Here is a 17,372-nt window from a genome sequence, read left to right on the forward strand (position 1 = left end):
GGTATTCTATGATCATACAAGACTCCTGAAGCAGTCCTCTATTTTAACCATCCCGATTTGATTCGACTAAACAACATTATCATCAATTTCACCATCATGCCAATGATCAATCCTAATAGTAAAATTGATTGCTGTTAGATATTTCTTGGCCATCAATATGTATTATAGGCTCTTTTTTCCTTCCAGATTTATTAAAGTGTATTTCATGCATTCTGTTTTGTTCTACCAATTCTAAAATATTTAATTTTAAGAGCTTGCATCCACCTTTCTACTTTAGAAATTATACATGTTCTAGTCTCGTCAATTAATGCTATATCATCAGTAAATAACATACATCATGGTACTTCATCGTGAATATGTCTAGTAAGCTAATCCATAACTAAAGCAAAAAGATAAGAACTTAAGGCGGATCATTGATGTAAACATATGGTTATAGTAAATGACTTGGTCACTCCTTCATTACTTCTTACTTTAGTTGTTACCCTATCATCCATATCTTTAGTTATATCAATATACTAAATACATGTTTCCTTTCTAAATTCTACCATATTATCTCTTTAAACACTATGTCATAAGCTTTTTCTAGATTAATGAAAACCATATGTATATCCTTTTTTTCTCTATTTTTTCTCTATCAACTGTCTCAATATATGTATATCTTCTATAGTTGACCTATTGGCATAAAACTAAATTAATTTTTAGATATACTTGTCTCTTTTATTAGTTTTAACTCAATTACTTTCTCCTAAAGTTTCATAGTATGACTCATAAGTTTAATATCATGATAGTTTGAATAACTTTATATGCCTTCTTTATTCTAGTATATCGCATCAACATACTAATCCTCCACTCATGGGCATCCTCTTTGTCTCAATAATCTTATTTAATAATTTGGTCAATCATTTTAATCCTATATCTGCAAGATATTTCCAAACTTCAATAGGGATATTGTATAGTCCTACAACTCTTCCACTTTTCATTTTTTTAAAACATCTTTGACCACACTGATCTTAGTTTGCCGACAATATCTATTATTTCTACCATCCACTATATGGTTAATTTCTCTACGCAGCTTACCCATTTGTTTATTATTAAACAATTTATAAAAGTAACTCATCCACCTCTCTTTTATTTCCTCGTCGGTTGCTAGAAGTCTTTGATCTTCACTCTTAATGCACCTAATATTGTCTAAGTCCCTCCTTTTTTTCTGCGTATCTAGCAAGATATATATATATATATATATATATTATATAATATATATATATATATATATATATATATATATATATAATATATATAATATATATATATATATATATATATATATATATATATATTATATATATATATATATATATAATATATTGTGTATGTGTGTGCTGCGCGTGTGTTGATTAGTCGTTTTTTTAACTGTCAGCAACTCACAAGGATCCCGTTATAAGGGGATTGAGATCCTCTACTAAGGCATAGTGTCTCCTAATATCTTCTAATGCATCTCCACCTTTTATTTTGTGCATAAGCACAAAATACGAGGAGATACTATGCAATGAAAGGTTGAGATGCATTAGGAGATATTATGAGACACTATGACTTAGTAGAGGATCCCAATCCTTATTAGGAGGGGCGAAAAGCTAAGCCTACGTCGCCTCGCTTGTAGAATGATGTGTCGTGTTTGATGCCATTTTTTTAAAATTTTTTTATTATATAGTATATGATATCTGATTCCTTGGCACGAAACCAATACATTCTAATTATCATCGGCTAACTTTAAATTGAAGGCAATGCGTCTCTTAGTAAATTCTTCTGATGATTTTTATTTTTTTAAAAAAGCTTTTATTTAAGGTTAATAAAAGGAAATATACGGCTCCCAACTAAAAAAGGGCCCAAGCCCAACCCAGGCAGAATTTGGCCCAATAAAAAATGCCATCGAGTCAAAGGCTGTGTCTCCTGCGCCGAGTACGCGCCCTAAAACACAGCTCTTTCCTTTTCCTCTCTCTCCTTTTTCAATTTCAAAAACTCTCTCTCTCTCTCTCTCTCTCTCTCTCTCTCTCTAGAAGCCCACAAATGGGAAACTGCGCTCCGAAACCCAAAAACGTCTCCACGACGCCGATCCGCCTCCACGGATCCGAATCCTGCCCGATCGCCGCCCGAATCCGCGTCTCCCTCCTCTACAAATCCCTACCCTTCGACTTCATCCCAACTCCGACCGCCATCAACCGCCCCGTTCTCATCGTTGGATACGAAACCGTCAAGGACACCGCCGACTCCATCCTCCACTACATCGACTCGAAGTTCGCACGGAGGCTCGCGGCGTGGCGGTTGAGTGAGAGATCGGCGACGATGGAGCCGGCTGCGGCGGTGATCAGGCTGCAGCACGGAGCTTGGAGAGGCACGTGCGGGGATGGAGAGGTGGGTGAAGGATCTGGTGGCGGGAAAACGGGGAATTGGCGGAGAGGGAGGGGGATGGAGATTGGTACGGGGAGAGTGGGGAGCTGATGCTTGAGCATGCTCAGATGGAGGAGACTTTCTTGTTTCCGATATTGGATCGAGCATCGGATTCTGGTGAGTTTTCGCTAATTTTTTTTTGTTTTTTTCGGTTTTTAATCTAGGTTTTTGTAAAACGAAGTTCAGTTTGAAGCGAGGTTGTTTGGATTTTGAATCTACTTCTTAAAAAAAATCAGCTGAAAAAAAATAATCTGAAATAACTGCAAAAAATAGTTTTTTTTGAAAAAAAATAATTTTTTAAATCTAGGTTTTAGTAAAACGAAGTTCAGTTTGAAGCGAGGTTATTTGGATTTTGAATCTACTTTAAAAAAAAATTCAGCTGAAAAAAAAAACTGAAATAACTGCAAACAATAGAATTTTTTGAAAAAAAAAATTTTGCAAAATAAAAGTTTGCCAGGGGCGTTCCGAGAATCGAACTCGGGACCTCTCGCACCCGAAGCGAGAATCATACCACTAGACCAAACGCCCTTGTTGTTAATTAGGTTTCTAACTAGTAATTATAATGTTATTAATGACGGGTTTTATTGTAAATTAGATGTTTGTAGAGATGCAACGGAGGAGCACGGTAGAGATTTGCCAATGATGAACGGGATTAAAGAAGAGATCAAAATGTTGGGGGTGATGGAAGCTGAGTCTCCTTCATACAAGGAAACTTTGTTAAGCATCTCTCGTCGGCTCAAAAAACTTCAAGTAACTCTGTTTCTTTATGTTTGGTTCGAGTTCTCCTCTTTTTTTTAAAAAATTGATTTCTGGGTACAATTACTTGTTGATTAAGGCTGAACTGGAACTGAAAAAAGATAGAGGACTTTGCTTCAAGCCAGAGAAACTAGGATGCTATATTGTTACTTTTGGTGGGAGCAAATTAAATTTTCCCCCACTTTTATTATTATAGCTACTTTTGATGGGACCATAACTGCCAATTATTACCCATAAAAAGTGAGATTATTATTCTTTGAGTGCTGGGATCGCTAAATAATATATTTCTTCAATAAAAGGTGTCTGTTGTTTTAGTAAATGAATATGATGTTCATTGAGTGAAAACCTAGTGCAATATTATGGGAGCATAGTAATATTCAAGTTTGGAATAAATCATAACTAAGCAAGATATAAATTAAGGATTTGTGGATTCATTTTCTTTCTAGAGTGTAATCTGATAAATCATCCTATGAAATCTTTTATAATTCTTTACCAAACTTTGGCCAAGTTTTTTTCATTTCTTGCTCACTATATGCAATCATATCTTAAACGTGTAAAATTGACAAGACCATGATCTTATGTTTTTTCCCCTCAATGAAAAAGGGTTAGTCCTCTGTAATATATCATTGTTTTGAACTTACCACCCCTGTAATTTCATTGTTGCGGATTAGACCCCCTAGGTTAAATTAATTTGACTCTATTATCCTTGGCGAAATTTCGACGGATATCGCCCTTGGGTAAAATTAGTGAGTCCATCTGAGGGAGGGTAAAAGAGTCAAAAAATTTAACTGAAGGCATCTGTCTATCTGCGAGTGGAACTAAGAGTGATAGTATAGTGGATCTATGTGCAATTAATCCTTAGAAAAAGTTGTATTCCTAGAAATTTATTGGAAAACTAACAAAAAAGCTAACAGGATCACTGCAAGGAGCACTTCGCAGAAGAGGAGACAAAGCTATTACCTCTCTTAGAAACAGCAGAAAAGGCAAGAAGACAAGAAGGAGGGCAGCCGTGGTCACAGCTCGAATGGGCAGAGAAGCTGATTAGTTCAACTGAATCCGCACATTCTCAGCTCTTCCCATTGCTGATGGCTGGCCTCCGCCCTGATGAGGCTCTGCAGTACGTCGATCTTGTATGCAGATGCCTTTGTGATGATCGACAAGTTGTGAAGATGCTTCAGTCATTGGTGAGTTGGTTCGAGGGAACACTGCCTCTCTCGTGGATCAGAGCCTCACCTTTTCTCAAGTGTTGATTCATATTGTGTTGTGGTGGTTTTAGGTGATCTTTCTCTTGTTTCTAGTAAAAAGCAGGAAAATTTGGTGCTTGTGTATATAGAAGTTTTAAGAGCAGACGCAGGTAAATTGACAAGAAAAAGGGAATAAAATAACAAAAGATTCTATCAACAATCTTTGAGCAAAACATCGCCTGCTTAGGTTTTTTTTTCCAGAGAAACTAACTTCCAAACTATATTCATTTATGTAGGCTGTCTAAAAATCATAATAGATAGCTTATCCTTCATCAAACACTGATGATGGAAGTTACAATCTGACGACTTCCAGAAGGCTACAATTTGAAGACTTTCACGTAGATCGCTGAAGGTTATAATCTGACGACCTTAACGACAACCGATGAGAGCTCTAGTTCAACAACATTTACAATCAACATCGGGAGTTACAATCTGACGACTCTCATATTCTCAAGAAGCTAAGACGAAGATTACAAGACAATGATCTTTGCAACGCTATGACAAAAGAGATTACTTTGTGATAATCTCTTCAAGACAAGACGCGGAGGTCCTCTCCGTGTGTCAACATCAAAACGCCGAGGGTCGAACCCACGTTACAACATCAAAACGCTGGAGTCGATCCCGCGTTACAACATCAAAACGCGAGGGTCGAACCCACGTTACAACATCAAAACGCTAGAGTCGATCCCGCATTACAACATCAAAACGTGAGGGTCGAACCCACGTTACAACATCAAAACGCTGGAGTCGATTCCGCGTTACAACATCAAAACGCGAGGGTCGAATCCACGTTACAACATCAAAACGCCAGGGTCAAACCCGCGTTACAACATCAAAACGCTAGAGTCGGACCCGCGTTACAACAAGCAAAACGTGAGTGACCCTCGCGTTCTGGATGTTCAGTCAACACCTAACCTCGCGTCTCAATCCTAAGACGCGAGGTTAGGGTCCTGAACGCCAGGTTGGGCGTTTGACTCATTCAAATATGAGTCGAACGGTTTCAGAACCGTTTTCCCCACGATCTGAGGAAATCACGCCCACTTAGGAGCGAATTTAGAGGGCAGTTACACCCCCTTAATCCCCTATAAAAGCGAGTAAACTCAACTAAGTTCAGGGTTGGAATTTCTTGGCTCAAATCGACCACTGAAGGCTGACATTTTTTCGGATCTAGGACTTGGCAGCAGAAGAGATCGACATTCATCTTTTGGGATCAGTCCTGAGAGCCTTCGGCCTTGGCTTGAAAACTGATTTTCGGTTCAATTTAACTCTTTTTCAAGAGTTTCCAACTCGTGCAGAGTTATCAACTCATCCAGAGTTTTAAAACTTGCCAAACAAGTTCTCCACAACGTCAAATCGTGAGGAGAAGACATCGTTCCAGTGAATCAAGACGTGCGGATCGTCAACGGAGAGCAAACTTGACGCGAACATTTGAGGGAGACACTCCATCGCCACCGTGAAGAACCCAGTTTTAAACAAAGAGGAAGAACCAATTTCGTTCTCCTCTCTTTTGTAATCAAATTGTAATCAGAATTAAAAGAATACAAGTCAATTTTCTTTTGTTCTCTTCATTGCAATTTTCCCAACAAACAATTTATCATATAGAAAGATCGACGAAAGAAAAGTTCTCACTAGGAAGGTAATTATTAAGTCAAAAAAAGGACAAGTGTGTCAAAAACATATGTTGGTCTGTTTAGTTATATATAGAGAAATGATAATTCTATATGCATTTCTTTCGCAACCGCATGACGATTATGATATTTTCAAATTTATTACATTCTCAATTATTCCCAACAATTTCATCACAACGATAACCTCATGTCACTTTTCTGACATTTCCGCCTCAACTTAAACAACCAAGGCACAAACACATTCACGCTCTAAATCATGAAAACTCTTCACTCCAGCTCTTTTTCCTCCTCCACATTCACACTTCCTTCAATTAAAATCTGCTTCATGTGTTCGACAAGCTCATTAATCTGCTTCCTCGAGTGAAGAGGCGAAGGATAAACACATGCACAATCAAGCTGACCGTCTCTAATAGTATCAAATATAGCAATTGATGGGCCGACCCCATGAACTGAAGCACACCCGATATAGTCCTCAACCCCAAGCTTCTTCTGCACGTCAGAAGTTTGAAGGATCACAGGTTCCTCGAAGACAGAAATGACCGCGGTTCTCAAAGAGGACGAGGGTGTGAGATGGGGGTTTTCTATGGCCTTGCACATTAAATAGTTGAGCTCGCCGATATCGGTTAGATGTTTCTTGTTGCTTTTAGCGTTCGAGTAGGCATTGTGACATCTTATGGCTAAGTCCCATAACCCTTCTTCTCCATTCACACTGTGCGTGTTTAGGATAGCAGAATGGTAAAACCCTGCAACATACAAGATGTTGACTTGTTTTAGAATTAATCGACATTCGATTATCAGAAAACACAATTATTGACATTTTTTTTAACATAATAATGCATTAATTGCACATAGACCTCCTGTAGTATGTTAGTTTTGAACTTACCATCCCTATGGCCTCCTTTTTTTAAAAAAACCATTTCACTCTAGGTGAAAATTTTGGAAGATGTAGCTCATGGGTGAAATGAGTTAGTCTGTATGCGAGTAAAAAGAGGTAAGTTCAAAATAGCGAAACTACAGGCGTGGTAAGTTCAAAATAGCGAAACTACCGGTGGTCTATAATGCACAGTCTATATGTCCAACTAATCTTACAGTATTATACGCACGTCTGTATAGTGGTGATAATTGCCATGTCCTATTACCACATGTTATGCATCTAACCTAACTTTGTAGAAACTGAAATGGAGGGTCAGCTTCAAAACCTTGGGAAGTATTCCTGCATATCCTACAAATCTTAGGTGATTTCTGTAATTTACCTTTTTTCTATTGTTGAAACTCCTAAAAATTTATATTTTCCAGTAAATGATGTTGTTTTGCTGCCAATATACTAGCGTAGAGGTGTAAAACTTACCGAAATCACGGTCACTTAGAGCTGGTTCCAGAATCGTCCGACAGTCGATGAGAGTCACCACAGAGTAAGTCTCAGACCGGTTGTTTTCTAGATGCTTGGATGAATAGGTAGCAATTAGTCCTGCAGCTATTAATGCCCCACAAAGCTTGACGCCCTTTGCCTTGCATGCCTGAAATTTACAGCTCTTTATGGGATAAATGACCGAAAACAATGACATAACTGTTCAATCTTTCTGTTTAGATCATCTACACAAGACAATATCCAGTTTCTCAAGAACTTTTCAATATTGAACAAAGATTGGGAATAAGAGTTTAAAAATTACACAAAAGGCCTTGTACTATTGTTATTGTGTGTTGGTTCCTCTTATACGCTCATACACAGGGGAGAGAACATTATCCAGTTGGACATCTGAGCTAAGTTTTGTATTAAAATTGATTGTTACATAGTGTAGACTGTAGAATATATATCATATATGCACGGGTTATATTAATATGTACACCAATTGAGCAGAAATAGAACATTTCAGTTATCCAGGACAGGAGTGTTCTTTCCTCATAAACTATCATGTTCTAGACAGTGACATGTTTGGTTATCATATTTTTCTAGTCGCCGTTCTGAACTTTACGCTGTTAAGATGAAAATTATTCAACATGAAGATTCATGGGAAAGGCTATGCTAACTAATTAAGTCGATGATAGTCCCACAGATGGATTTGCTATGCATATGATAATTGGTTGAAATTAGGACTGCTCAAAAATCTCTAAAACCTGGACAAGCATCGGTCGTAAATTTGGACATAAAGCCTGTTTGAACAAAATTATGGACTCATTTATAAAATCAGGCAGTTTTTGGATCTCATCATCATGAAAATATGGAACTGGTCTCATTCAATCATGCATAGCAAGTCCGACGTACACCTCTCCGTTTGATCACAAAAAATAATGCTAGAGTCACACCATGAACCACACTCTCAACCACACCCCCACACTCTCTATAGTGTTAGTGGACCATGCATGATATTTTTAAAAAAATATCATGCATGGCCCACTAGCACTATAGAGAGTGTGGTTCATGGTGTGCCTCTAGTGGGACTCGATCACAAAGGTTCGTTCCCTACAATCATATAGGTGCACATATATATCAGGTGGCACTAGGAGCACACCCCCAATCACAACTCCAACCACACCCCCCCCCCCCCCTTCAACTCCAACCCCCCCCCCCCCCTCTCATTTGCTACAGTGCACCGGGCCCCACATGAGATTTTAAATGTAAAATCTCATGTGGGGCCCAGTGTACTGTAGCAAATGAGAGGGGGTGGTTGGAGTTGTGGTTGGGGGTGTGCCTCTATCATTTTCCATATATATCTACCAAATTTCAATTTTAAATTTGGATCTGTACTATCTGCATCCGTATTGAATATAAAATAGCTCAATTATCGCCATCATCTCACCTGCACATTTTGTGTATCCGTACTGAGCAAGAACTTGAGTTCAATAATGAAGGGTTTCTAAGATAACGTGGTCTTTTTTGTGTGGTTAGCATCAAATCCTCATTTAAGAAGTAAGACCTTTTTTTCCAGAACAAAACAAAACAATTTTTTTTTTTTTTGCGTATACACCCAAATCAACCTTATGTGCAAATTTACCCTCAAATCTACCAATTTACCCTCCAATTCTATCACATTGGAGTAGAATACCCCAAAAGTTATGTTAAAGGAGAGTTCTTGGGATATTAGCAAATATGCATATTTTGCGGGTAAAATAAAAAAGATATTTTAGCCCAATGTCAAACAGTAAATTAGCAAATATTCAGATGGTCGGGGTAAATCTACATATAAGATAAAAAAAACACCTTAAGAATGATTTTATGCATCTACACAACAACTAAACAAGTCTAATTAACCACATTAATCCACACTATTCAAGATTTGCAAGTCTAGCCCCTTTTTGTATGGCTACCATCAATTTCCCAAAAAATAAAAATAAAAATAAAAATAAAGTACTCACATCAAGAATCCTCCGAGTCTCCGCCGCCTCCACCACCAGCCTCACAACCTCCGACGACCTCTCCGTTCCCACCGTCTCAAACCCTAACCCCGCCGACCGCAGCCCATTGATGGAGTAGCCCACCAAATCCTTCCCTCTGGCCCAAAATGGCTTCCAACCGTCCTCACTCCCTAATAAACTCCCAATCCCCAAACTAACCTCCCCTTCCTCCGAAATCCCCTCGCGTTCGCTCTCCGACCGTCTCCATCAGCTCCCTCAAGACGCGCCACGCCCGCGTCCGGTGCGGCAAACGCGCGTGTGAACCTCAGCGGCCAGAACAAAACGCGGGCTGCCCGCTTCGGTGGCCTCCGTAGAGCGGTCGCGGAGAAGTGGGGAGGCGGGTCGCCCCCAGGGCGTGAGGTTGAGCTCGCGCCTCGAGGGACGGAGTGGAGGCGGGCCACGTAGGGGGCGGGACGAGGGGTTGGTGAGGATTGAGAGTGGGAGGGGGAGCGGAGGAGGGAGGTCGGGGGTGAGGGTGGCCTGAGGACCGGGTGCGGAATTTCGGAGTTGTGAGGCAGCTTTGGAGATTTGGTAACGTGAGGGGGTGCTGAGGGTGGAGGGCGAGGACGGTTAATGGCGGTGGCGATGGGGAGGCTTTGTACCAGCTGTATTCAGCGTGCCGATATGCCGGTACGACCGGTGGCGTTTCGGGCTCCCTTTTTGTTTGGGACGGTTTTGTTGTGCTAGGTGATGGTAGAGCGGGAGGGTTTTGTTGGATGATTGGGTTGCATTATTGTTCCGATGAAGACGAATATTCGACTTTTTTATTTTCTTTTTTTTTCCTTTTATGGTTTCTTTTTTTTTGGCGCTAATCGACACCGAATTTTTTTTTAAAAAAAAAGTGAGACAGCAGGAACTTAGGGTCTGTTTGGTTTACCAATTTATAGAAAAGGATTAGTATTTGGGGTCTGACAGTGGCAAAAATATAATTTTTGAATTCTTTGTGAATCCTATTCTGGAGTTTGGCTCAGAAAAAATTTTGGGATTACAATTTCCATAAAGTAGCAACGGTATAGGTTTTTTATAGAAACACAAATCGGAGCTTGAGCAGCGGATTTGGGCGAGATTTCTGACAGCGAGCTTCAATGTCGATTCCGATTCCTAATCCTCACGAATTCGATCCCTAGATCTGGAATCGCTGTTCTGCTCCCGCCTCATCGCTCTCTTCTTCGCGCCTCTTCTCCCGCGCTGCGTCTTCTTCTACTTGGGGTCGGGGCTGTTACTCGAAACCCTAGATTTGTTTTCCACGAGCTTGTTGGTGGGTTTCTTACCTTTGATTCTTGGTGATCCATTCTCGAACTTGTTCTGGTTCAAGTGGGATTGTTGGCTACGGTGTTTTCTTTGACTTCGGTGGGTTTTTTGCTTGGACGTCGGCATTTTTCGCCCTCTGCAGCTAGGTATAAAATTTTGCCCTCTTTTTTAGACTTATTTCTTCATGCTTGATGTGATGAATGGGATAAGTGGCTTGTTAGTGTCGGTAATTGTAAGTCTTATTTTTTTTGGGAGGGTTATTTTCTGTATCGGTGTCATACATATCTTAAAATCAGACCTTCAAATAATTAACATTGTTAGTTGATCCCTCGTATCTTGTTATTTTTTCAAGACTAGAAGGATTAATTTGCAAGAACCTATAGAAAGGTGGCCCTAGTAGTAATTCCAGTGATTTGAGGAATTAATTTTAATTTTGAAACAACCAAGAAATAGAGGCTGATCGCAATTTCAATGATTTAAGAGATTAATTTTATATGTTTCAAATCAGTCTTTTAATAACTGAAATTGCTGTTTTTTTCTTTTCTTTTCTTTTCTTTTTGTGTGTGTAAATTATTAGTAATCTAACCATATAGTTTGTTTGTTTTGTGTTTATCTTGCTTCTTGATAATTGTGAGAGATGGAATGCAACATTAGTTAAAATAATTTTAGACTCAATTAAATTTATTGCTTTTGAAGAAATAAATATTTGTATCAATTATCTACTTATTTTTGACAAGAAATAAGTAGCCATCTTAAGCTGTAACTGTATGATAATTTTCAACCGGATGTAGATGGATATGGAAGATGAGGAAGAATTGAAGAGGATGTGTGCTAATACAGCTGTCTGCGCCGTGGTCACTTTGGTAACATGTATTTTGAGAATGCGTGCTAAGCGCAAGAGAATATCAAATTGTACGAAGCAAGAAAAGATCAGAAAAATATATTGTAGAGAGGCTCACTTCAGACGTGTACTGGAGGGCTATCAAGATAGTTGCCAATCTTATATTAGAATGAGACCTAGGGCCTTTTTTAAACTTGTTGAAGTAATAAAAGCAAACGGTTTATTAAAAGATACAAGACACGTTCAAGTTGAAGAACAACTTGCTATGTTCCTAAGTATTGTTGGGCATAAAACTAAAAATAGAATAATAAGAACTGAGTTCATAAGATCAGGGGAAACAGTTAGCAGGTATTTCAATAAAGTCTTGCAAGCAATGAATTGATTACGTGATCGGTACACGAAGCAAGCCCCAAAAGAAGTTCCCGAGGAGATTGCAAACAACTCAAATTATTTTCCTTACTTTAAGGTAAATTAAATACATACAACTTAACAATTTTTCAAATAAACTTATTTTTATTTAACTATGTATAATTTATAATTTTTTATAGGACTGTATTGGTTTGATAGATGGCACACACGTCGACGCGGTGTTACCTAGTGACCTAGTTGCACAGTTTAGAGGGCGAAAAGGGGTCACCCAAAACATCTTAGCAGCCTGCACCCCCAATAAACTATTTACTTATGTCTTGGTTGGCTGGGAGGGGGCAGCAAATGATTATAGGGTATTACAAGACGCCCTGTCCAGACCACAGCCTTACGGGCTCCGAGTTTATGATGGTATTCATTCTCACTTGTGCACATTATGAATGATATATTAAATACTTGGCAATATTTGAGATTTTAAAATAATGTTTAATTAATGTAGGTAAATATTACCTATGTGACGCTAGGTACACCACAATGCCAGGTTTCATATCCCCGTATCGCGGTGTTCGATATCATTTAAAAGAGCATACCGGTAGGATACCAAAGAATAGGAAGAAGTTGTTCAATTTAAGGCATTCATCTTTAAGATCAAAAATTGAATGCACATTTGGGATACTGAAGAATCGGTTTAAAATTCTTGCGGCGAAGCCGAATTATCCATTTCCCACTCAAGTGGACATTGTACTAGCGTGTACTGTGTTGCACAACTTTATTGCCTTGGAGGATCCGGGTGATGATATTTTAAATGAAAATGTTGAAATTGATGAAGATGCGGGGGAAGAGACAAATGAAGACGATTCAAATGTGGTGGACTATACTCAAAGTAGGTCACAAAGAGAGGATCGAGATGTTAGAAATGAATGGAAGGAGTTGCGAGATCAAATTGCTTGGGCGATGTGGGTAGATTATTGTGCAAAGTACAATGGTGGTAACACAATGGAGAGCGGTTTAACTTAGTATGGTATTTGTCCTATGGCTATGTAATAACTTGGTGAATTTTAAAATACTGTTCACATCGATATTGTTTATTGTGTCTTTGCTTGTACCAAACCATTACTACTTTTATCAGTTGCTCTTTTGTTATGTTGTTTGAGAAATATCGTCGTTTCGTATATTCCTTGATAAATGCATACATATCCCATATTGTTTTATATTTTTTTATTGTTAATATGGCTATGCTTACAAAATATGTTAGGTATGGCTAACAATCCGGCAGATAAATAAAGCGTGCCTTCTCATTCGAATGCAATGCCAAATCCTACATCAGGGATTAACATGAACTACATGCCTGTTCGACCACAGTCATTCACTTTACCTCCGCATACATTCTCACCATTCCCACCATACGATGATAATTATGGTGGGATGACACCGCCGCCAATGTCATACATGAGCTTGTTAGGCAGTCCACAAGGTTTGCTGTTTCCCACAGCCAGTTCTCAAAGTAGTGGACCTAATCAATTTTCACCAAACACTGGTGATTCAGGTGGAAAGGATATTCATGACGTTGATGGTGCGGAGCACACTTCGCCATTGAAAAGAGGGAAAAGATTAGCCCATAAAAAAAGTTCCTTGTGCCAGGTTGAACTCAAGAGGCGTGGCTAATAAGTTTTGGATTCCAGAGCACGATGATGTGCTTATTCCTTATCTTGCAGATTTAGCATTGGATGGCATGAAGCCAGACAAGAACTTCAAGGCTGAAGCATATAAAATGGCTGCCATGAAAATCAACATGCAATTCAGGATTGATTTCACTCACCTTCATGTCATTAACCACTTGAAATGTTTGAGGAATAAATTCAATGACATGAAGGCTTGCCTTAATATAAGTGGTGTTGGGTGGGATAAAACAAGTAAAATGATTACATTGGGTGAGGAAACTTTGAAATCTTGGGCCCAGGTATAACAAATTCAGCATCTATGTTGTCACCTTCAATTTAATACATTTGATTCACTGCTTATAAGTATTTGTTATTGCAGGACAAATCCAATTCTAAGTACAAAGTGTACATAAACAAACCCCTTCCTCACTTCAAAAATTTACAAGTTATCATGGGTGATGATCAAGCCAATGGTGATTTTGTTGGGCCCGTGTACGCTAACATTGGGTCTAGTAGGTCCATACCTATTCCCGATGATGATTGCGAGATTCTAGAGGAGAGTGAAGCTGAACCACAGTCTGATGCTTGCAACCAACCACGTTCTGGTGCTGTTAACCAACCACAACCCACTAGATATAAGACTAAGAGTAAAGACAACACGACTTCATCATCTAACAAAAAAACCAGAAAATCTAATCGTGAAGAGGAAATGCTATGTGCCTTTGTTGAGTCCATGTCTCAGTCAATGAGAAATCAACACGTTATACACTGGACTGAGCAGTTGGCTGCAGCGTTGAAGGAACATAGGTCTGAATATTCCGAGGAGTTCCTCGATAGGGTTTTAGACCATTTATATGACAATGAACGTGAAGCTAGGAGGTTTTTCATAAAATCCAAGGAAGGTCAGCAGAGGTACATCACAAAATTAGTTAACGACCAAGGTTGGCCGGATAGCTAGTTTGTTGGGTTTCGATTATATTTTGATGGATATTGTTGTGTTAATTGCAAACTATTAATGTTGCAATATATATTTTTATTATGAAGAACATCTCAACTGTTTTCTTTTGAGCTTGTGTAGCTCCTTGCTTTGTTTTGAGCTTGTGTAGCTCCTTGCTTTCTTAGGTTTGTGGCTGTTATTGGGAGCTTGTGCAGCTCCTGCTGCTGCTGGGGTTTGCAAACTGTTTTTTTAGCTTGTCCTACTCCTTGCTTTGTTTTGAGCTTGTGTAGCTCCAATCTTTGTTAGGTTTGTGCCTATTATTTGGAGCTTGTGCAGCTCCTGATCCTGCTGGGGTTTGTTGCAGAACTGTTTTGAGCTTTGTTGGGTTTGTGCCTGTTATTTAACAAATTGTGCAGCTCCTGCTGCTGCTGGGATTTGTTGCTGAACTGTTTTGAGCTTGTGCCCTTCATGCTGCTGCTGGGGTTTGTTGCTTGACTGTTTTGAGCTTTGTTGGGTTTGTGCCTGTTATTTAACAAATTGTGCAGCTCCTGCTGCTGCTGGGGTTTGTTGCTGAACTGTTTTGAGCTTGTGTAGCTCATGCTGCTGCTGGGGTTTGTTGCTTGACTGTTTTGAGCTTTGTTGGGTTTGTACCTGTTATTTAACAAATTGTGCAGCTCCTGCTGCTGCTGGGGTTTGTTGCTGAACTGTTTTGAGCTTGTGTAGCTCATGCTGCTGCTGGGGTTTGTTGCTTGACTGTTTTGAGCTTTGTTGGGTTTGTGCCTGTTATTTAACAAATTGTGCAGCTCCTGCTGCTGCTGGGGTTTGTTGCTTTTGTGCCTCTTTTGAGCTTGTGTGCAGCTCATGCTGCTGCTGCTGGTGGGTTTGTGCCTGTTTTTTGCTTTGTGCCTATTTTGAGCTTGTGTGTAGCTCATGCTGCTGCTGCTGCTGGGGTTTGGTGCTCTTTTGTTAAGAGCTTGTGTAGCTCGTGGTTGCATTTTGTGTTGCTGTTTTGGTTTTCCTTGCCTGTGGGTTACTTGCTGTTTTGGTTTGCCTTGCCTGTGGTTTTCCTTGCACTTGATATGTGGCAATGATGATGATCAGCGTTTACTGAGAATGCAATCTAACTTACATCGTTTATTATATCCAGATGAGGCAAAAGGGGATGAGATTGCAGGCTACATTGACTTGATAATGTCTAGGCGAGGCAATTCATCCTTATAATACAATCTGTAATAAACATGTAAGTTATAGGTGGGGCAATCAATGATGACAAGTTGATCTATTACTGAGCCATACGATATCAATTAGAATTTGTACCCAGTTCAAACAACAGTTTTCATTACACCCTCAGTAGTTTTTGCAAGTACAGGTACATGACATGAAGTTTGTAATAATTAAAATAACACAAAAAATTGCTAAGAAAATTGCAGAAATTTTCCAAACTAGTAGTTGATTTTCGACAAGTCTCAATTCTTTCTTCAGCTTCTTTGATTGCAAAATATATTTATCTCCGTACCTATTTTCTTTGACATATTAGCTTCCTTGGTTGCTTGATGACTCTCCTCTTTCTTCAGCCCATTCGAAAAAATTGCATTCTTTATTTGGGAATTTTGCACACCCCCAATAACACCTACCCTTATTTTTACCATTTTTGCACACTTTCATCGGTGTTCGGAGATGGCAGTCGCAATAAACTTCATAATTCTGCCAGCACTCTTCTGATGTCATTTTCATGTCGGGGCAGCAAATTGAAGACAATGGGAATTTTATAAATGATGAAAATGAGAATGCTTGGATTAATTTTGAGGTCTCAAGGTGAATTTATAGCCACCATGGCCCTCTACTAGCCGTTGCTACAGCGTGTTGTCTAAAAATTTTAAAATCTGAATTTTGAATCTGAAAATAGCTGTTGCTACAGTGATTTCAGCTTGAAATCTAAATTCTGGGGGCTTCAATCCGTTGCTACAGTGTTTTTTAAAATGTACAGGGGGCTAGCCGTTGCTACAGTATTGATTCCCAAAAAAACGGGTCTTTTTGAACCAAACATGATTTTAGGAATTGGACCATTTCTATAAAAGTGAGATTCCTAATCCTTTGGGTGAAACAAACATAGAATACAAAAAAAATGGGATTCCATAAATCTAAAACTTGTCTATAAATTTTTTATGGATTAGATTGGAATCCATAAATAAAATAGGATTCCTAATCCTATTCCTACCCTCTATTGAACCAAACAGCCCCTTAGAGCATCTCCAACCCAACTCTAAAAATCCAAAATGGAGCAAAAACTGTGCCAAATTTTCCTCCAACCGGACTGCAAATTCAGCGTCATTTTGATGAGGTGCTACAGTGTTGCGCCAGATTTGACGCAGCACTGTAGATATGGAGATTTTAGTTTTTCCCAAGTTTGCCCTTATAGTTTGTTATAACAAATCAAATATTCCAACTATATCCCATTTTATAGTTTGTAAATAAAATGAATATCCTTTTTGGTGTAAAATTTGGTGTAATGATTGGAGATGGAATAGTGATTTGGTGTAAAAACTACACCAACTTGGTGTAAAAACTACACCATTTTGGATTTTTGGGTTGGAGATGCTCTTAGAGGTGAAGTGCGTCCAGCCTCTCCGCAAACACGTGAATACCAGCCAGTGGGATTTGGTAATTATCGTGAATTCACCTTCAGTTTTAACGGGGAGGTAATTTATCCCTCAAAACAAAACTATCTACACCGTTGATGAGAAAATAACTACATTTTTAGATTTTGATTTAACATAAAAGCTTCAACCGGATGTTATTTTTTTTGTTTTTTGTTTTTGAGTTGTCTCTTGATCACCCATAACGTCGATT

The 17,372-nt window shown here is 38.9% G+C and overlaps 2 protein-coding genes and 1 non-coding gene across 3 annotated transcripts; 1 reads left to right on the top strand and 2 right to left on the bottom strand.

Moving 5' to 3' along the window:
* LOC109836775 lies at window positions 2,006-4,597 on the top strand. The gene is given in 4 exon segments (XM_020404776.1): window positions 2,006-2,436; window positions 2,439-2,562; window positions 3,041-3,195; window positions 4,116-4,597. Coding segments are annotated over 4 exon segments (987 nt in total). The 5' UTR covers window positions 2,006-2,064; the 3' UTR covers window positions 4,452-4,597.
* Window positions 2,902-2,973, bottom strand: TRNAP-CGG. The gene has a single exon. It is a non-coding gene; the product is annotated as a tRNA-Pro (tRNA).
* Window positions 6,147-10,758, bottom strand: LOC109838274. Its single transcript, XM_020406731.1, has 4 exons — window positions 10,738-10,758; window positions 9,428-9,658; window positions 7,422-7,590; window positions 6,147-6,816 (listed from the first exon to the last, which is right to left on the bottom strand). Exons 1-4 carry the CDS (start codon window positions 10,756-10,758, stop codon window positions 6,341-6,343), a joined length of 897 nt encoding a protein of 298 aa, XP_020262320.1. The 3' UTR covers window positions 6,147-6,340.

Source organism: Asparagus officinalis, chromosome 4, assembly GCF_001876935.1.
Source record: "Asparagus officinalis chromosome 4, Aspof.V1, whole genome shotgun sequence".
Classification (NCBI taxonomy): Eukaryota; Viridiplantae; Streptophyta; class Magnoliopsida; order Asparagales; family Asparagaceae; genus Asparagus; species Asparagus officinalis.

Bases quoted from the DNA above. Each gene is read 5' to 3' on its own strand.
- LOC109838274 (XM_020406731.1), bottom strand. From the start codon at position 10,758: ATGGATCACCAAGAATCAAAG. The intron at 7,591-9,427 runs GTGAGTACTTTA...TGTAAATTTCAG, and splicing joins AGACTCGGAGGATTCTTGAT to GCATGCAAGGCAAAGGGCGT. The intron at 6,817-7,421 runs GTAAGTTTTACA...TGTATGTTGCAG, and splicing joins TCTAAGTGACCGTGATTTCG to GGTTTTACCATTCTGCTATC.